Source organism: Leptonychotes weddellii, chromosome 1 (genome assembly GCF_054177405.1).
Source record: "Leptonychotes weddellii isolate Sample4059 chromosome 1, ASM5417740v2, whole genome shotgun sequence".
NCBI lineage: Eukaryota > Metazoa > Chordata > Mammalia > Carnivora > Phocidae > Leptonychotes > Leptonychotes weddellii.
Window position 1 is genome coordinate 167,803,138 of NC_138369.1, and position 22,622 is coordinate 167,825,759.

The 22,622-nt window shown below is 36.6% G+C and overlaps 1 protein-coding gene across 2 annotated transcripts in view; it reads right to left on the reverse strand.

Moving 5' to 3' along the window:
- Positions 1–22,622, reverse strand: part of SAMSN1 (SAM domain, SH3 domain and nuclear localization signals 1) — a 131,859-nt gene that overhangs the window by 67,867 nt on the left and 41,370 nt on the right. For both annotated transcript variants that reach the window (XM_031030442.2, XM_081798780.1), the window contains 2 exons: positions 15,283–15,409; positions 13,786–14,138 (listed from right to left, as the gene is read on the reverse strand). In XM_031030442.2, coding sequence (XP_030886302.2) covers positions 13,786–14,138; positions 15,283–15,409 — 480 coding nt within the window. The remainder of the gene's footprint in view (positions 1–13,785; positions 14,139–15,282; positions 15,410–22,622) is intronic.

The following is a 22,622-nucleotide window of genomic DNA, read 5'->3' on the forward strand; positions in this document are numbered from 1 at the left end:
ACCACATTTGCACTGCGGTTCTTTGGTTGAATTTAAATTCAATTGTATTTTAGTCAAGGGAGACTTTTCTCCACTTTTATCAGAACTGAATTAATGCACAATAAATAAAGCCATCAAATTTACTAATTGTGGTGAATAAAGATATCCAACGGTTGCAGACTGTCAGGAAAAGCACATTACAGAAGCTAAGTACTCAATTTCAAAAAGCCTTTTAACATAAATATTTCAAAATCATCAGTTTTGTTACCATTTAACACCAGTGATTTTCATTTCCCACAACCTATTCTGACATTTAAAGGAACATTAAAAAAAGAAAAAAGAAAAACCCTATTGCATCATATATGACTACCACCATATAATGCCTCTGACAATTTACTGGTTTAGAATAACGATAAAGACAGAAGGGGTTGGCCATAGTGAATCAAATGAAACCTTTTTCACATGTTTCTTTTTGAGTTATGCTGATGTTATTTGATGCAAAGAAACACACACTCAGATACACATGCACACACCACCTTGAGATCCCTTCCAAACCCATCAGCTTGGTTCAAACATCTTAGGATTTAGAGTCATGACCAAATGATATTGGAAATACTAAAATAAGTGGGTTGCATACTTAACAATACTGGACATTTTCTTTAATCCTCTGACAGGGGACTTTTGTTCCTCAGTGATTGGATAGAATGTTGTGTCAGGGGCTTTAGGTCATACAGAAGTGTTGGGAGAGAGTTCCATGAGCACTAGAACCATAAGAAGGCAACCCACTAAAACATCCATACTAAGGAGGAGTTGGCAGAAAAGAGGGTTGGAAAATGGCAGCATAGAAAAGAGTTACCCATAATTTGAAGAAAGTTGCAAAAATGTGGCTTTTTAATCCATCTTGGATGTTAAGCTTGAAAGAACAGAACTATGATCTAATTAAGAAAATCGGATTCCATTACAGTTACTAAAGAAAATTATATCATAATCAAAGAGTTATTTACATTCAGAAGTATTTTATAAAATCTGGAAGATATAGGGTAAGTGGCCTGGTGGTTTGTTATCCTTTATCTGGGGATTTTTCTGCTCTGTGATTTATCAAAAGCCCCAAACACTCTCTGATGGGAGTTTTCACCAAGTCAGTTTGGAAAGCACTGAACTACCTCTGGGGATTTATCAGGTGCATCCATTAGAGGCTCTGTACACTTTCAAGTAGGCTGATCACATGGGCTTTGAGTACTGAGAGTTCCCAAGGGCTGCCTAGTGCATTCCTTTGCTGTGTTCTGAGCATGAGGTCCTTAAGGTGATGTAACAATTTTATAGGAATAGGATTCAGAAGACTTTGATTGAACTCCCAGCTTGGCTCTGGAACAGAGCTTGGGCAAATTCCTCAATCCTCAGAGCCCTACTGTCTCTTTTGGAAAATTGAATTATCTACTTTACAGGGTTTTTGTCTTACTAAATTAAGTGAGATTGTCTATCTATTTATCTATCTATCTATCTATCTATCTATCTATCTATCTATCTATCTATCTACCTACCTACCTACCTACCTATCATCTATCTATCTATCAAAAAGACTTTTGGTTGGGTGAAGATTAAATGGAAAATCAGGGAATCATGAATTGTTTTCTTCTATTCAGAGGTGATTCTCAAACTTTGGTGAGCATAAAACTATCACCTGTGGAGCTTATTAAAGAATGTCCATCCTAGAAATTCTAATTCAGTAAGTCTGGCATAGGTAGACCTTAGTAACAAATGCCTTCAGTGATTCTGATGCCCTTGGTTCATGGAACCACACATTGAGAAATACAGTTTTAGGACATAATATTCTAGCAAAATTGTGAAACATATTTTATTTGGAATCATCAGATGTGCTGCACTTCTTTCGTCCAATGTCATTTCTCTCCTTCAAACCTTCAGTTTCCCAAGGCCTCTGATTCTCATCTAGAATGAGCTCCCTAAGTCCCTCTCATAAATGAAGCTATATCAACCTTTCAGATCCAAACAGCATTGAGTTCTAGTAAGTGTGCAATGACAAAACACCCAAGTTAGACCACCACACATTGCCTAGTTATTTAAAATTGGGTGATAGGTTTTTACCATTTTACCTTTCAAAATATAAGGCTCTAAGTTTAGGAATATTTTCATGGGAATTAAGTCCCATCCCCAAGATGATGACTTAATATAATCCTCAACAGCTATTTATTCCTTCACAAAGTTGATTCATAAATATTTATCCCTGAAAGAGATCTTAGTGGTTACCTAGTCTTATCCATTTATTTTACAGCTAAGGAAATTACAGCCTATACCATCGATTTGTCCTCCAACCCAGAATCTTCCTACCCAAGGGAAGCCTAATTGAGAACAAAGTCTACACTTAGAAAAACTTCCCCACTGAGCCAAGCTTTGCTAGCCAGCATCAAAAAGGAATCGGTGTCTTAAATCATAGTAACAATTTCTTCATATAAGTAGGATGAAGGGCATTTGGGTTAACTTTCTTTCTTTTTTTTTTTTTTTTAAAGATTTTATTTATTTATTTGACAGAGAGATAGAGAGAACAAGTACGCAGAGAGGCAGGCAGAGGGAGAGGGAGAAGCAGGCTCCCCGCTGAGCAGGGAGCCCGATGTGGGGCTCGATCCCAGGACCCTGGGATCATGACCCGAGCCGAAGGCAGAGCTTAACCGACTGAGCCACCCAGGCGCCCCCATTTGGGTTAACTTTCTACAGAGTATCTAATTTCACGGGATGAAAAAGCAAGATCCTTGATTCATCTCACAAGGAAATATACTATTCCAACAAAACAAAATTACCCAGAACTCTTTTTACTTCAAGTATTGAAAGTCTAGCATTAAAAAGCATTAAAAAGTTACTTTCTCTAAAAACAGATCATCTGCCACATTCCGTAGTAAAATCTGAATGCCTCTCGGGTCATTGCTGCCTCGGGCATTTTTCCCTATTTTCCTTCCACACGTACGGAAAATTTAGAGCTGATGGTATTTTTAATCTTAATCCTCACCTGCTTTTTTTAATAGATTATTTTTGCACTTTTCAGAATGTGTTCTGTTAACCCAGGGCCACACAGCTAACAAAACTCTCTGGAACTCATACCTCTAATTCTCTTCCCCAGTCCTATAAAGCTTTGAAAGATATTGATTTCTGCAAATGTAAAAAATTAACTTATCAACAAATAGCACACATAAAATGGGAACTGGCCAAAGAAACCCTAAGAATATTGTTCTAACTGGAAGTTGTACCATTAAGTGCTACAACTTACTGTGTTCTTGTTATGGCTCTTTGCGATGTATTTATCATTGTGTGGGAACAGTTTAATCTACTCCATACAGAGAGCAGTAGGAGCTCACAGTGGCCTCAAAATATGATGGCTCTTGCCACAAACAACTAATCTAAATTTCTTGCAGGTGGCAGGTCTACCTTTTTTTCTAAAAGGAAATAACCCTTCTCTAAAAGTCAAATTTGTTTTTAAAGCTGCGGTGTCTTTAACCACTTCTTTTTCCAGTTTTTCAGTTGACACCTTGTCATGACTTACGGTGGGTTGCATCAATCACTCTGGGTTCTTACAGAAAATATTTTGTGGTGGTGACTATCACATTCAAGAAGCTAAGTGCCCTTTGTGGGTGACTGCGCAGGTCCCTCTGATTTCTTGCCAAATCATTCAGAATGCCGCAGATCCATTAAATCTCTCCACAGGGAGGAGAAAATTCCCGCATCCTAGAGAGAGAATTCATGAGTTCCTTTCAATCACCACAAATGAAAGCCACCCTTAATATTCATTAGAGATTTTATGGGGGCAATATGCATTATCTATTCGTATGGCCCCATGAAAGGCCAATTTCCCTTGAAACCTTGCATGGCTCCAAGCCACTCTTTGTAGAAACAATGGCCTATGTCCAAGTGGAATCAGGGGAAGCAAATGGATGACATTTCCTTATCCATTGGTAATGATTCCATTAAGTCACCATGGTGGCTCTGAGCTTCTGAGTTTTAAAAATTACAGGACAGATTTGGGATGCGCGGTCATCTCATTGTGTTGCTTCTCTGCTGTCATCTGTGGCCATGTGTCCTAAAGTGAACAGGGCTTTTCGGTTTGCATCGTAAAAGATGACTTTCAAAACTGACATGTCTTTCGTTTGGAGAAAGGTGTACGTTGGGGACATAAGTCTACGAGCCCGAGAGCTTTTTATTCATCTCTTCTTTCTACCACCACAGTTCAAGTCACCATCATCTTGCACCTGTTTCTGCCCCCAGTCTAGTCCCATCACTATGGAGAGGGATCTTTTCAGAATACAAGCTTCAGCACATATCTCACACCTTCAACAAAGAAGGAACAAACAAACAACAAAAACAACCCCAAGCCACTGGCTTAAAAGACTTCTTGTATAGCTTCCCACTGCTTTTTGGGCACAAAACACAAAACTTAGGAGAAGCAGTTAAGCCATAGTGGTGTGACTCCTTCCCCAGACTTACCTTGTACCATATCTCCTTGCTCTGCCCCAGCCATCCTGACCGATGTCGCATCCTCCTTAGCTTTGGCTCACTAACTCCCACTGCTTTCATCAGATTTGGGTTCAATCATCATTACCCCTATAAGTTTTTCCTGACTCCTTGACTAGATCAAATTTGTTTATTATAGGCCTTCACTGACCTGCAGAGCTCTCATAGTCCTTATCAAAGCTTTCATTCCGTGTTTATTCGTGTGATTATTTCTATGTTTGTCTTTCATTGGACTATGAGGTTCACAGTGCCTGCTTCCACTTGACATTTTATCCTCCTTAATGTAAATATTCCACAACAACGTGTTCAGGGAATTAATAAATGACTTCTTGAACTTACTCCATTTTGTATCCTGGCTAAAAATCCCTTTCTGTGAATGAGATGTGGGCTTCAGTTTGGGTTGGGTTTCAGGTGAGCTGCAATAAGGCCATATTTCTAATCCAACTATTTATCAGTACAGTTGTATTTAATAGCTAGGAACCACGAGATGCATAAAGATCTTACACTGAATATTCATATGGGTTTTTAGAGTGAGTTCAAGCAGTTGCTTTACAACTCCCTAGGAAGGAGAGGGAACATGAATTTCTTTTCCTTCATTTTTCATTCTCTTCTTAAAAAGGTGAGTTATGCCTGAGAGTTATATTCTGAATCTGAAATAAAATATCATGAAATGCATGTGTGATATGGCTATGATAAATATATGAAAGGAGCCTTTAAAAGCTAAAATAACTTTATGTAAGTAACATGCTGTTAATATGGTGATAATTTGGGAAGTCAGAAAAGGGTAATGGTAAGCACAGCACATACATCCCCAGCCCCACCTTTTTTTTTTTTTTTTTAAGATTTTATTTATTTATTTGAGAGAGAGAGAGTATGAGTGGGGGGTTGGGGGTGGGGCAGAGGGACAAGCAGAGTCCCATTGATTGAGGAGCCCGAGGATGTGGGACTAAGTCCCAGGACCCTGAGATCATGACCTGAGCCAAAGTCAGACGCTTAATTGACTGAGCCACCCAGGCATCCCCACATCTTCTTTTTGTCGGCATGGTGCAGTCACTATGGCAGCCCCAGGAAGCTAAAAGCAGAATTTCACCCACCCATACTGTGTACATTTGAACTAAGCAGTTCTGGCTTTCTTATCTCCAGGGGGAAAATTGGGCAAACTAAGTAAAAAAAAAAATCTTAAAGATAAGTGAAAGCTAGTATGTACATTTAATACAACATTATCACATATGATATGATATCACAGATTTACTGATGGTGAGACCCTAATGCCAAGTAGGTGTCTTAGCCATCTTTGTGACCCCACAGCCCAGGACAATACTTGATACCCTAGACATTATGCTGTGTTCATTGAGTGAAGGATAAATAATTATAAACACATAACTGTACATTATAATTAAATAGTAATAATTGTCACTAAAAATAGTAGCTCTTCTTCATTAAGTTCCAACTGGGTATCAGGTACAGTGAAACACTTTACATCTAATTCTCACAAGAACTCCACATAGAAATCTTCATTATGTCTATTTAATAGATAAGAAACTGAAACTCAGAGAAATCAATTGGCTTAGTCACACAGTTCAAGACCAGGCTTATTTGGCTCCAACACACATGGAATTTCTACCCTGTACTGTTTATCTTTCTTTTGAAAAACAAAACAAAACAAAAAAACAAAAAGACAACTTACTGATAGGAAAAGTCTGGACTAAGAGTTAGGAGGCTGATGTTCAGTATCTGCCATCATCTGCTGCGGGACCACAGGTCCCTCAATCTTTCTTGTGCCTCAATTACTCCATGTGTAAAATGGCAGCAATTTTTGCCTAATTCACAGAACTAGTATAAGATAAAATATGAGAAAAGTTATATTGTACCTTGAAGGCAGGGACTCTAGTTATTAAGCTATTAAGCCCCTACCTTGAATTGACACTTTCACATGGATCATTTCATTTTACACTGTGAGGTAGGAACTAATGTCTTCGTTTTTACAAATGAGCAAAGCATAGATAAGTTACCAGCCTAGTCTCAAACCTTACAAAGCCGTGATCTTTGCAGGAAAACTTTGGACTGTTATAGATGTGAGCTTAAAAATCCAGCTCTGCCACGTACTATTACATTGCATGAATTATTCAACCTCTTTAGCTTCAGATTTTTATCATAAAAATGGGGGCAATAACACCACCTTAATGAATCATGATACAAAGATCGCATATATAAAAGCACCTGAAACACGGTCAAGTGCTAAGTCAATGGAAGCCATGATCATCATTATTTCGATGTGCCTGCCTGGTCAGAACAAGATCTCAAAGGTATGAACCACTCAGGGTGGCACCAAGGGTATGTGTGTGTATGTGGTGAGGAGTGGTGGCAAAAGAGGGTGTCTCATTCCAACCCAGCACTCCTTTACCCTGCATAGCCCCTGCTCTTCTGCTCCCCTCTTTACAATCTTACTTCAACTTCACTCACCCATTTTTCAAAGCAAAATTCAGTCCTCTGAAATGACATTCAAAATGTTCTTTGTGAATGGCAGAAGCCTTCTTAGCTTCTGAGAATGGAAATGTGGACATTTTGGTTCATGAAGAAGTTTGCATGGCCAGGAGAACTTGGCTGTATCCCAAGTGAAGTCTATATTCACATCCACAGTTTCTGGTTCAGAACATGAGAGAGAGAGAGAGGAAGTAGCTGGGACAGAGGAAGTACAGTTAGGGAAAAGAAAACAAACCCGAACCTAAAATAGCTTAGGAAAAAAAATGATAGAAATAAGGTCACCAATGGTCATCTGAAGAGTGAAAAAAGAGCTGCTTTGACAAAGCTGAGAGGAAATCTTTATGCACTAACCTTTTTGTACATAGAATTCATTACTCTCAGTGTGTCCTCATAGCCCCAAACATTGAACGTAAAAACAAAAATAAAATAAGATCTTAAAATTAATAGATAGCTCTCCTTCATTCTAAAGATGAGGGGGCAGAAGACTGGAGATTAAGCAAACTGACCCACAGTGATTCTAGTAAGTGACAGAGTTGAACTCCCATGTGATGCTCCTGGCCTCAACCTGTGCTCCTTTGATGAGTAATATGGCCTCCAACATACCATACTACACACTCAAAATATGACTTTTGTCTTCAATGTGTTTGCCATCCTAGTGGATTTTTATACCAAGGATTGTGATTATTCCCTTCCTTTTTGATTTGTCCTCTTAACCCATAAACTCTCATTATAAATATGAAACAGTAGGTTGGCCATCCTCTCACGTACACACTTCTAAGCTTGTACATTCATACACTAAGTGGCTCGGGAGGCACTTAACATGAATTTGCTCACAAGTGAATGAGTGGATGAATGAAGGAATGAAAGAATCAGTAAGCTGTTGCAGCATCTCCTATTTTTCAGACTCTTCTCTTGGGTAAATGTTAATTCTCCTTCCACCAAGCATACTGGTTTAGTTAAAATTTTCCATGTAAAATATTCATAATTCATTATTCATTCTTGTTCATTTAGGTTTTTAAAATTATTTTTAGAATCTCAATTCTCAAGTTCATCTATTTCAGGGCAGCATGTAGTAAATTATAGATTATCTTTTGGTATTTTTGTATCACATTTTTCTGTTTTTCCTTTTGATTTTCTCAGTCTAGATTATCATTTACTCTGCCTTTTCACAAGTTGTCCAAATCTATTCATTGAATCCATGTTCTCTTTCCATACTCCCATAATTCCAGTGTCAGCCGATAAAAGTTTAAAGCTGTTCTAACAAATGGTTTTTGCTGTCAGAGTTGAACACAAGGGCATGAAACTATGAGAAATTATGCATGGATGGTTCATAGCCTGCCTCCCTTTGGGTGGATATGTGAGCAGTCTTCTTAGAATATCTTATTCAGTGGGACCACAAAGGCTTTTTGGTAGGAGTCTAACATCACTAATGTACAAAGAATATGGTGGAATCTATGAAATTAACACGTCCTTTCTTTCTAAACCATATGTTTTCTTACTCTCTTTTTACTGGTCCTCTGAATCTTCATTCTTTTTTATATATTTATATACATATATATATTTTTTTTTTTTCTTCAAAGTGTACATCATGGATTCTTACTTATCCATCTACACTTTTAAACTTCCATACTATTCATCATATAGATAGGGAAGAAAGGAAGGACTAAGTGAGGAAACAGTATAAACAGAGCTATGAAGATGGAGAAAAATCACTGTGTTTGGTATCACCTTGCCGACGGCAGAGTGTGTCTGTGAAAGAGACTTGTGGGGATCTAGTGAAGAGGGCAGATTAGGTGAATGAGTTTGCATTTGACCCTGTCGGTGTTGGGGATATATTTAAAGGCTTGTGAGGGGAGCAGTAACATTAGATTTGAGCTTTGGAATCATTAAACAGGTAGATTAGTCAAGTAAATTAATCTGGTAGATTAATCTGGTAATGACAATGTCATGTTGATTGAAGAAAGCAGACCAGGGTCGGAGACACTGCGACAGATTGCCAAGGTGGAGAACAGAAAGTAGAAGAGGCCCCCAAACAGCTGATCCTGCTTTGGTCACTTCTTTCCCACAGATCAGTAGTTTTCTTGGTCAGTATAAAAACTCCTATACCATTCAGCAGTGGGTCTGTGGTCCCCGGAGCATTTCCCCATGTCAGTAATTAGAGGGTTCACTATTCCCCATTTGAATCGAAAGGTTAATTGTAAAATATTTTGTTCCTTTATTTCTTGGTGAGCTTCAGTACACATCCTGTTCCTCTCACTGAAACAGTTCCCTAGAGAAATCTTCCATTAGCCATGCTTTCTCTTCTGGGGCAGTTGTGCAGTAGTTCACATACTATGCCAACAAGACCTTAGCGCTCCACTCTTCTCCACTCTTCTCATCCTCTTCTCATGTACTTGAAGATGCTTTCAGTAGAGCTCTGTTTATTTTCTCACCTTGAGATTCTGTATATAAACCTCACTTGTTTTTCTTTGATTTTTATCCAATTCTCATTATTACTTTTCTATCCACATTGTATTTGAATTATCCTGTACTTGGGTCTCTGTTCTGTTATTTCAGGCCTTTGACTTTTCTTCTTCCTGAAAGAGCTTTTGCTATTATCACTTTTTAAATGTATGGCACTATTTTTATAAAATATTTTAGACATAAAAGGGAGAAATGGATATTTGCTCCTCCTTTTCATGTCAAGATTACTTCCATTTCTTTATATTACAAAAAAAAGAAGTTGTTTATCCTTCTTATAAATCTGAAAAATTATCCCAGGTTGTGAAAAGTATGTTTGCTATTATCATAACATTATACTAAGGGAAGGTCTCATCTCCTTTGCAACACATGTATTTTATTCTTTCTTGCCCTTCTTCCCAACCAAGCCTCTTCTGACTCACTTTCCTCTTTTGTTAAGATGTTTCAAGCTCTTAGCATGCCGAGCTTCATCGTAAGTACCCTTCAATCACTCTTCTTGTAAAGTGATTGTAAACACTTGGCTTCAAATATTATTTTTGGTTACCTCCACTATTACCTTTCTTAAATGCATCTGAAATCCCCTCTCTACACCACTCACCTCAGATATGGGAAAAAACCCTGCATTCTTAAGTAGTTTTTCCTTGTACACTTCTCTTGTGGAGTATACACTTGCATAAATCTGGTCTTTACCTTTCTCAGTTTGTATCAATTCCATAATCACTTATCGTCCCCCACACTCCAGATCCCATAGACCTTGCAAACAACTAAACTGCACATTAAAGATCTGTGGGTGTCTCATCCTCCTCCTGTTGACTTCTGTGAAAAGCCCTTCACAAATAATACATTCCCTGTCTGATTTCAGTTTGTTTATGGTATTTCCACTGACTAAAATACTGCTTCTTTCCAAGCCCAGCGCAAGCCTCTGGATTCTTTGTTTCACCTGAGTGAACCTGAGTATCACCTGAGTCCTGGCACCATTTCCTTCCACCTTCCCAACAGCCCCACATGGTAGATGTCGATAACCTTGTTTTACAGATGGGTGTTTTCAGTACAGAAAGAGTCACTCAGAAGACGGGGGATGAGCAGGGTCTGATAGCAATGTCCAGAATTGGAATTAGTGGGTTAAAGAGGGTGAGGAGTTTGCCTAAGCTCACTGTGCTGGTGATGTCAGAGTTGGCGTTAAACCCAGTTCTATCAGAACCAGCATTGAGAGTATGAGCCTGCCGTGGGATTATCACTTTCTGGAACTTTCTGGAAGACACGTCAATTTCAGGCCCTCTGAAAACTCTGCTTTGAGGGCGCCTGGGTGGCTCAGATGGTTAAGCATCTGCCTTCGGCTCAGGTCATGATCCCAGGGTCCTGGGATCGAGTCCCGCGTCGGGCTCTCTGTTCCTTGGGAGCCTGCTTCTCCCTCTGCCTCTCTCTCTCTCTGTCTCTCATGAATAAATAAATAAAATCTTTAAAAACAAACAAACAAACAAACAAAAAAAACCTCTGCTTTGATAACAGGATCAAAGACACTGGAATCTACTGTTGCTGAAATTTCTCAAGTCAAGGAGAAACTAGTGTCTTTGTGGACTGGTTTCATTTTCCCTGAAATGTGGGGTTTTGGCTCAGCTCCAGCATATCTGCATATGTTGGTAGATTTAAAAAAAAAAATCTGGTCACACTTTTACCCTTTAAAATTGCAAAAATGTCACCTCTGACTACCTGTCATTGATGGTAGGTAACACTCATTTCAGAAGCACAACTTTTCCCTCAACACCATTTGCCTTCTGTACCTTCTATAGAATGAAAGTTAAAGTATAACCCAAATAATAACCCTGCAATTACTACAGAAAAAAATACCAGCTATGCTAAAATGAAAGTGGGTATTTTTCACTTGGTATTATTATAGAATATATGTGTAGAATATAAAAATAATAATTTGCACTCATCCAACTTCTTTCATTCTGTGTCTCAAATCCCTGAGTGTAAGTGGTCTCATTAAGGTTACCAAACCAATTTAACTCTAGCATGTTCTTGAACTCTCTCTCCAAATCCAGTGAGGTTTTCCTGTCACAAATGCTGAACATTATCATCTGAAATTCTGAGTATTCTGTAGCTATGTTTGACCTTCTGCAGATAAAACTCATTTACTTAATCATTTAGTTATGTACTAAAACAGACAAAACCACCACCAAAAGAAAAACATTACTGTGTATATATAATTAAATCTAGACACACATTCACAGATACACATAGACAATAACTGAGTTTATGTGTAACTGGATTAATATAAGAACAGAAGAATGGGGACAAATATTTTATGTAGGTCTATGGAAACAAAATCCATTGGTTTCTCAAGCTCCATTCATTTAGTTAGCAAATGCCACTCAAATATTAATCGAGGACCCATCATATTTTAGGGACTATGGAGGATACAAAGATAAATTACCTATAGCAAATAAACAAATGCTCAACTAATTCCACTGTAAGGTAGAGTACGGTGAGCTCTGTGAAGACAGGGGCAGTGTATGTGCCCCAGTGCCCAATATTGCAAACTGATCCACAGTGACGCCAATATGAATTTGATAAATATATAATGGAAGAATAATGCCTTTAAGTTCTCTAGAATTTCAAAGGAAGGAGTGATTACTTCAATCTGGCATGGTCCAGGAAGTCTTTCTAAAGGACAACAAAGTAATCTGAGTCTTAAGGGCTAGGCTAATGGTTAAAGGCGAGAATAACATGCTAGGTGGAGGCCAATACGTAAACACAAAGATAGAGAGGCAGGAAAGTACAAGATAGTCATTAGGAATAAGCAAATCATTCCAGTTTGGCAGTCCAGCACAGGAAATACACAAGGAAGAAGTTGTAGACAATGCTGAACAGTTAGGTTGAGGTCAGATTGCTAAAATCCAGGACTGCCAAGTTAAGGATTCCAGATTTTACTCTTAAAAGAAGCTCTAAATATGTGAATTTAGATTCTTATACACCAGCTTTACTACTTGCCAAGTAGTCATTATTCTTGATCCTGATTCTGAAGCTGTCAAGAGGAGTCTTCAGAAGTAGTTCCTAATTATATTACCAGCTGCTCTCTAAGAAAGTACTCCAGGAAGAAGGCCACTAAGTCCAGTGGCCCCAAAAGAGAAGATGAAGCTAAGGAAGTGGCAGAGACGTTCCTAAAAATAATTGATGTTGGACAGTTTTATCAGTTCCAAGTCTGCTGCTAGACACCTGTAATATTTAATGTGGTACTTTGAACACAGATTACTTTAGCTCTAGTCTGCAAAGACCTAACTTAATACACAAGTCTTGAAAGGTGAAAAGGACTCCAAGCCTCTTCAGAGAGCTCTAATGCACCATGAAATATAGCATCTGTCTAGTGAGAGACGGATTCTTAGAGCAAAATGGTATAGAGTAGGGATCCTAGAAACACAAAGTTGTTTCATTTATTCACTACAAGTACAAATGACCATGAACTGTAGAGAAATGAAGGTACAAAACACATGCCTTAAGTAACCTACAATCAAGGTGAAAAAAAATTACTCTTAAGTCCTAGGATATTTGTGTTATTTAGTTTCGGTTTCTCAATTACCTCATGAATTTAATATTACTATTTCCATTTTATAATTGGGAAAATTAAGTTGAAAGGTTTAATCATTTGCCCAAGCCAAACAAGTAGCAGAGCTTGGATCCAAACCCAATTTTGTGTAACTCCAGAGTCCATACTCTTTCTCTTGCACCATATTGCCTTAGGGCCTACTTTAGTGTATGGGAAACACTACAATATATTAGCTAAAAGCAGGATCCTTAGCATAAGACTGTCTAGGTTCTAGATCTTGGCTCCACTTTTTGTTAGCTCTGTGATATTGTACCTGTTGCTAACTTTTTTGTGCCTCATTTTTCTCAATCATAAAATGGGGAAATCAGTATTAGAATAACTTTCCCTACCTTACAGGGTTGTTGTGAGATTTAAATAAAATAATAAAGTACGTAGAAGAATGGCAGGCACATGGAAAACGCTTATTTAAATTAGCTATTATTTGTCAGTGAAACTTCATGACCACCGCAGTGATTTAGACAATTCAATCCACATCTTGATCTGAATGAATATCCAAAGTCTTCCCTCAACTAAAAAAAAAAAAAAAAAAAATTCTCTAAAAAATACTGTGCAGTAGTTTATTTGAACACGAGGTATATACACAATAGTAACATGATAGCAAAAGTCACAAGAGCTACATTGGTTTTTGGAAAGACAACTCTAGTTCTAGTAACTTTCCTGATACTGATAAATTTGACTGATGAGCACTTTCGTTAAAACATCCAGATGAGATGATACATTGCTTTAGCTTACAAACTTACCCAAGAGTGTGGGAGATCCGAATCTGTATAAGAAGGCTTAAGTGGTGGGTGGTGAGTGCAGCGAGAACAGTTGTTCCAGGGTCCAATTTGGGCAATTTGGAAATCAGCACATGTCCAGAGAGGGTTTTCTGGAAAAGTCTTCCAGCTGTTCCACATCTGAACTTCACCTTCACTGTGGGATAATATGTCGGCCAAGTTGCAACCAGTTGCAGTGCTGGATCTAGCCAGTGATGCCGAAATAGAATCCAATCCAATCTTCATTTCTTCCTTTCCTTTTGTGCTAACAGTACTAATTTTCTTTTCTTGGGATTTGGCTAATTTTATACAGGAAATCAACGTTTCATCTTCATCTTCTGAATGACAAAGAAAAATAAGTAAGTCTGTCTAATACTTTTGCACATGTAGAAATTATGAATATTGTATTTCCTTTTCTATAGTAGAAATGAGTGAACACCACAGCATAAAACGGGAAGTCATTTAATTTAACAAAATAATTTATAACTGCAATTCTTTAAAGAGTGATCTTTTGTATAGTAAATGCTTTGTTTTGTAAAGATAAGTTTACCTAAAATATTTTGAAGCTGTATATAATGATTAAATTCAGTTTGACTACAATGACTGAAAGCCACATGCAAATAGTATACTGAAAGATTCAGAAAAATTACAATTTTAAATTAAAAAAATTCCCCACATCATATAGACATGATATGGTATGCTTATATTCTTAATGTTTTTTTTTAATTTTTTGAGGTAATGTGTATAGACAGCATCATAAGGAAGTAGATGAAATATTCCCGTTTCATAAGAAAATGAAATCTCAGTGTACATGGGCTGAAATCCTATTGATTCTAATTTTTTTCTGGTATCAATCTATAAAGACATTATGCATACAGTATTTGTCACAGTGAAATATTTTCGAAAAGGACGATCAAGACTGAGAAAACAACAAAAAGAAGGTGTATCTTTAATACTACGAAGTTGATTAGTGAGACATACATTTACATGTGGTGAAGGGTCTCATGAAATTTCTGGTAATATATAAAACAGTTACAGAAATTAGAAATATGTATTACCCATAGTAAATTGTACCGTATCATTGAATCTCTTTCAGTTCAAATGTTTAACTGGTGTAAATGAAAGATTATGATCAATAGCATGTAATTGTGAATAAATAAATGAACGTCTAAGTTGCACATCAAAATTGAAAGATACTGCTTTCCATGGCCAAAGAATGGGGATAGTGGACAGTGCTGATCTGACTATCTCTTTCTCCCACTCTATCCCTGAGTCTGGTCTTGAAGGGAAGGAGATATGGGGTATATAAAGGAAAATTCAGGAATAGGTTAAGGATATCTGTTTCACAAATAAATTGGTAATTTAAAAACCCTCAACGTTTAATGATTATTTTACAGCCTTATCAAAATGGCCTTCATTTCATATACGCTACCCCAGTTCTTTCTCAAAGAACTTTTAGCAGCATTTTGACTGCTGACTTACGGAGATTTATGAATGTAGGTCTCATCTCCTTCAGACTTGGCACCCTGGCTTTCTTGGTCTGGACCTTTTGCTGTAGTCTCTTTAACATCCCCATTGATTCCACTGGGTCACCACCTGATTTAACAGCCTAGCACAAACACAGCTCAAGGTAAAGACAAATTCTTCTTCACAAAAGGCTAAATATAAAATGTGTCGAAATCATAAATGTGGAAAAATTCATAATGTGACCTTAAAACCCATAGCCTGGGACAATTTTAAGCAATAACTTGAAAACAGACCATTTTTTGGTCTCAGACGTGTAAAATATATTACAACCGGCCAGTCATACTAAAGCAGGGTGTTTTTTACCTTTTTTTTTTTAAATTTCAACATGCAGCAAAATGGATTGAATCTGGAACCATCTATAAATGAGTTGCTCGTGCTCACTGTGAAATAGTGGAAAGAAACAAGGTCTTTGCAGGGTAACAAAGAAGGAACAAGAGGTTTAAAGTTGCTACTTGCAAGTGTGGGAACAGACTGAAGGCATGCACACACAAAAAAGCAAAAATCAGATTTTCTTCATTTTTCCTTGTGGAAATTTCTGATAAAACAGCATTTTATTTCTGTTTTCAAATAATACACTTTTCTTTATATAGCCTTTTGCTTTTTAGAAGCTAGACACTGAGCAAAAAAACAAAACAGAAGAGCCATGGCATTCTGTATTATGCTTTAGTTAGTATGTAAGTGTCACTGGTTTATTATAGCAAAAAATTTGGATAGAAGAATTAATACTGCTTAATGACTCGAAATTTCTTTGAAAGATACGGAAACGCTTCCCTCTAGTTTAATGTTAGCAAATCTGTATTTATACTGCTTTTACTTACTGTATTTAGGATAGCTTTCTCATAACAATTTCAAAATATTTTGGAAATTCATACTTTATGTGCTAAATTTAAAATTGGTAAAGTAGTTGTATTCTGTGCTGTTAACTAGATATGAAGTAATATATAGAGGAATACTTCTTTTTCATCCAGAAATCTCTGGATGCAGAAATATTCCTCCCTCTGCTTTTGCCTCAATCTTTCCATTGAACAGCTGATAAATGACATCTAAATAGATACTGCAGTTTTCAAAAGGTGAATGACCTGTTTCCTCATTATTGTTTGAATGAGATATATTGCTAATAATGCTTTCCAATCCTTTGAGACGAAATAAGCCCAAAGAAATGTTTGCGAGAAAAAGATCTCTGGCACACAAACATTTCCAATCATTATTTTCAGCACTTATTCTTGGTCTCTAAGAATGACTTTGAGCAACCCATATAAACTTGTTCTGTCTCTGCATAATAGCACCTGAGTAGGAAATGTGACGTTTTGTCAGAGCAAGCCATACCTGTTTGCATTAAATAAATGGGAAAATATTGAAATCATTTTAATCTTTCAGGGAGGCCTGTGATGAGATTTTCTTAGATATGCAAAAATCTTCCCTCTCTTTCCAAAGGTCATGCTCAGCTCAACACAATTTCTATTGCTATTTATTTTTGTATTATTTTCTCCTGTATTCCTTTTCAGTATTTTCTGAGTTACTTGGCTTTACAGGCCCTGTAACTCAAGAAGAGTCATTTTCTAATCTTAAGGCCCTTCCAGAAATAATAAGCTGACATTGCACAACCATTGAGCACGATAATTCTCTTTGTTGTACTTCTTTTCATATGGCAACCTCCTCCTATTACAGCCAATGCTTAATTGCTCCACTGAAACCCTGGCATCAAAAATAGCCTTCTCCCTCCCCCTTCTTTGTGAAAATGACATTCACTTGATATGGGGAAAGGTGTTATATACCAGGGTAACTGAATTTTGTATTAATGATTTGCCCCTAAGAGGAATGAAAGCATTTGTATGGTGTCTAAATTCATATAAGTGAGAGCTCATGGCCCAGAGGTGTTAAAACAAATGGACCTCTCATTACTTTGTTCAAACTGTATTATAGTCTTTTCAAAGAACAGTCTCATTAACTTTTGTATCTCTAATCACTCACAGATCTTTGAGTTAATAGAGATCAATCTATTGCATTTTATTCATTTTTTAATCCCATTATGTCTAGGATAGTACATGGCTTGATAAATGTTTGCTGAATATAAATACACTCTTGAGTTCATACATAGGTTTTATCCACCAAATGGATTATCCATAGTAAATTTTTTACACTAGACTATTTTCTTTTTTTTTTTTTAATTTTATTTATTTATTTGAGAGAGAAAGAGGATGAATGGGGAGGAGGCAGAGGGAGAGGAAGAAGCAGGCTCCCCACTCAGCAGGGAGCCTGCTGTGGGACTCTATCCCAGGACTCTAGGATCATGGCCTGAGCCAAAGGTAGGCACTTAACTGACTGAGCCACCCAGGCACCCTAGACTGACTACTTTCTAATAGCAAAGTACTTCCAAAAAACCTCTTGCTATTAGGTAGTACATAACTGAGAGATGAAAGTTAGAGTAGATATTATGATGAGATAATAGAATCATTAAGATTATCTATTAAAAAGAAATCCTTTATAATATTTTCAAAATTATAATGTTATTCACTATAGTCCCCTAATCTGTTACCTGTATATTTGTGCTGAATTTGATTAAAACTTATAATAATGTGCCTTTTAATTTCTAGATGTTTTCTAAGAAGACAGACTCATAAATTGAACTCACCATCCAACCAATACATGAACTTCTATTGAGCACCCTACTGTATGCCAGGCACTGTCACACATTCTGAGGATATGGCATTGAACAAGTAAAATGAGACCCCTGCTTTCATACGGTCTACATTCTAGAGGGAAGTGATATACCATAAACATATAAACAGATACATAAACAAGAAAATGTGATATCTGCTATGCTAACAGTTAACAGCATGACTGAGTGTGGATGGGGGAGGATTACTAACTTACACTGGGTGATGGTCGGGGGTGGTTTCACTAAGGATACTGAAGCTGAGCCTGAATTATAAGAAGGAACCGGATGTGAAGATTTGGAGATGGCTTTGAATTCAGTGGATGGTCAGGGAGGTCATTTCCAGAACTAAGACCTGGATAACAGAGAAGGGTCAGCCCAGCAACTAGCAGGGGGAAGAGAATTCCTGTGAAGGTAGGGCTTGTGCAAAGGTTCCAAAGCTGAAGGTCCTGGAAGAATTCTTAGTATGCCCAAGGAAGAGAACAGAGGGAAGAGCATTGTAAGATCAGCCAGACACCTGATGAGGGACCCTCAAGGAGGCTTTTGTAGAACAAGGTGAGGAACATGTATTTGTTCTAACATTCTTCTTCCCTCTTTATTGAATTTTGATCATCTTACTTTTTAAATGGCTTTTCCCAAAAGCATTCAAAATATGTTCTGATCTTATCCATCTTTAATTCACCATATTTTATTTACCACTCTTCTGTTCCCTTTCCCGGGCATGCTTCTCAGAAAAGTTAACTGTGTATGCTTCCTTTAATTCCTCTAATTTCTCATCCTTTCAACTCCCCTCATGTACTTGTCAATCAGCTTTTGCCTCTACTATTCCATTTAGATGAACTATTTTCAGGCTCCATTATTGCTTGATATGCAGCAATACTGACCATGATGATCTGCAGGAAACAATTTATTTTCTTGGCCTCTGTGACACATATTTTCTGGTTTTCCTTTCACCCTTTCCGGCTGTTCTTTCTCTAACTCCTATATTCTGATAACTCCTTTTCTCTCAAAACTAAATGCTTAAATTCCTCTTCCACTCAATGAATGCCATCTTCATCCACCCTCATGCACATTCCATAAATCAGATTATCACCTTTGCCACTTACCTCTCCTTTGTTTACTTATATTTATTCCATTACTGAATTTGGTCTATTCCATTATTGAGTTTGGTCTGTCCTCCAAAATGTATCTTGAACCTGTTTCTTTTTCACTATTTCCATTGTTACCACCCTCGTTTAATCTTCTCTCATTGAAACTACTGCCAAGTCTCTGTTTTGTTTTGTTTTTTTACTTTTGCCTTTCTTCAGTTGATTCACAATATAATGTTAGAGTTCTCTTTGAAAGATGTAAATCTGATGATATTACTATCTTGCTTAAATTACTGCAAAACTGCCCAGTGTTCTTTAAATAAAATCCCAAATACTTGACTGGGTCTGTAAGACCTAGGTCTCCAGACTCCCTTCACACTCACAAGGTGAAGACTTTTAGATTCCCAATCTCCAAAGCACTTTGTTTTCTGAATGTTTTTATGTATGCTGCTTTCTCTGCCTGGAATGCATATTCTCATTCACCTGGACTGGTTAATTCCTACTCACCCCTGCAGCTTCCTCCTAAACGTCATTTTTCAGAGAGATCTTTCCTGACTCCCAAGTCCAAATTAGGTCCCTATTCTTTTACCTTCTTGGCTTTCACCACAATTTCAGATTTATATTTTTGTGTCATCATTGGTTAAATGTCTTCCTTCCCCATAGACTCTAAACTGAAGGAAGGCAGAAACTATAACCTTCCATATAGGTACCATGAAGTATCCTTAGTACCTGTAACATTGTTGATAGTTGGTACTCTATGAATTAGTTGAAGTAATGATACAAAATGAATGAATGAATAAATGGATGAGGACTTGATTTGGTAAAATCTATTTCTTTAAAATGTAATGATGTGAAAAACAATTAGGGATTGAGACTGAGAGAAAGAGATAAGAAAATTTTTGTATTTAGTTTAAATTTTTCTCCTATAAAATGGCAATTATATGTGAATATAAATTAAATATTTTTCATATGTATATTTTACTATGTATATACTATATCTTTCATATATAAATGTGCATATCTTTATTTTGCTCACATTCCTTAAATAATGTAAAAATTTTGTTAGAAATGTTAAATACCTCACTTTCTGACATTTTGCTTGACTATTAGGATGATAGAATAATTTTTAGAAACTAGCATCAATAAATTATTGAACTGGAATAGTCCTACAACCATATTTTATGAGCTGGGATGGAACTTATTGGACATCTAGTCTACCAGCCTATTTAAAAAATGAGAAAAACCAGAGAAGCTAAGTGGCTTATCCAGAGAAAGATAATTCATTAATAATAGAGCAAGGATGAGAATCAAGTATTCTGACTTTTAATCCAGTGTCCTTTCTCACAAGATTTTTATTTAGAAGCCAGCATAATTACTAATTATCTAGAATTGACAGCCAAATTAAGACCAATCAAATCCAGGGTTTTGATTATTAAATATGTTTCCCCAATAGAGGATAAGTATCAGGAAGACACTCTCCGATTTATAGGTCTATTCTCTTTCATATATATATAAAATATATATATATTTCCTCTTTCATATAGATATATATGAATATATGGAGATATATGAATATATAGATACCTTTTCTTTTTCTTTTTTTTTTTTTAAGTGTTTTTTTTTTTTTTTTTTTTTTATTGAGAGAGACAGAGAGAGAGCATGAGAGAGAGGAGGGTCAGAGAGAGAAGCAGACCCCCTGCTGAGCAGGGAGCCCGATGCGGGACTCGATCCCGGGACTCCAGGATCATGACCTGAGCCGAAGGCAGTCGCTTAACCAACTGAGCCACCCAGGCGCCCCATATTTTTCTTATATATTATTTATTCATATACAGATGTAATACATGAAAATATATATATATTAAACACCTCTTTAAACACACACACATATCTTCTTTCCCACATATATTTCACTACAAGGGAATTTAAATTTTTTCCAATAGTATCCCTTCCTTTCACGCAGGAGAAACTTAGGCTTATGGAAACTAAATCCAGATCACCTAACTGTCTGAATTGTGTACCCTTTATCCCATTAATGAAAAGGAAGTTGGAAAGTAACATGATAAACTTCGCATGAAGTAAAATAATTTCCCTTTGTTCTTTTTTCGTTCTTCTGATTTAGAAAACTGTTCCTCTCTCATGACCTCTTGTTTAACAAGTATTCAAATAGAAAAAGCCTGATCAGTTGATGTCTATTTCACATAATTTCTTCAACAGGGGAAATAGAGATCTTTTAAAATTAATATCTTGGTTTATTTTAAAGAAAGCCTGTAATGAACTCCCTGAAATGAAACCTCAGATAGTTTCATGTATTTTGCATTGACAATTTTTCCGAGCTTCCAAGTCTTCTGACTCTTCACTTAATTACTAAAGATTTACCAATTTTAGGCTTTAGAAATGATTTCTTTTAAATGCTCACAATACACTATTAAGTGAAAAATCAGTATGTAAATTTGTATAAAAAGTACAAACACCACTTTAAGTGGCTTTCCCCACCTCTTTAAATACCCTGCATTTTCCAAGTTTTTTTTTTTTTTAAAGGTTTTTTATTTATTTATTTGACAGAGAGAGACACAGCAAGAGAGGGAACACAAGCAGGGGGAGTGGGAGAGGGAGAAGCAGGCTTCCTGCAGAGCAGGGAGCCCGATGCGGGGCTCGATCCCAGGACCCCAGGATCATGACCTGAGCCGAAGGCAGACACTTAACGACTGAGCCACCCAGGCACCCCCCAAGTTTTCTACAATGAACATATTTTACTCCTATAATTAGCAGAAATTCTATAATTTAAAAATATGTTTAGAATACAGGTTTTTATAATCAAATTTATTTCTACCAAGCAGAACGTAAGTACCTAAGTTTTTCCACTGTGAATTTTTCCTAGCCACTTGAAAAAAATACCTAGAGACTGGATAAAAATGAGGAAAGTTATTTTCATGGTAAAACCAAAAATAATTTGCTTTAAATGCTGAGATTATTAAAACCCCAAAGCTGTATATACATTCTCTTCTATATAAAAGGAACTACTCTTTATTTATGACTTAAAACATACTCTAAAAAGATAATCTGTAAGGTCACAATGATCAGTTAACACTTAGTAACTCAATGGACAGTAATAAAACCTAAAGAATTATGAACTAAAATCAATCAATGCAACCTATGAAAACAAACAAGTCTCATTTCAGAGAATTATTTTAATGCTTTCTTGGAACTACAACTAACTAAAAAGACAATTTGAAAATAATACATTTATATAAATGAATTGATTGAAAAAATAATTGGTTGAAAAGTGCCATGTTGATGTTAGGTATTACATAATTGTAATTATAAAATTTATTATTTTTTAAGTAATAGAAACTAAAATTAAACAAACACTGGACCAATACTTAAAATAAGGTTAAGCATAATTTTTTAATTTTTTTTATTATGTTATGTTAATCACCATACATTACATCATTAGTTTTTGATGTAGTGTTCCATGATTCATTGTTTGCGTATAACACCCAGTGCTCCATTCAGTACGTGCCCTCTTTAATACCCATCACCAGGCTAACCCA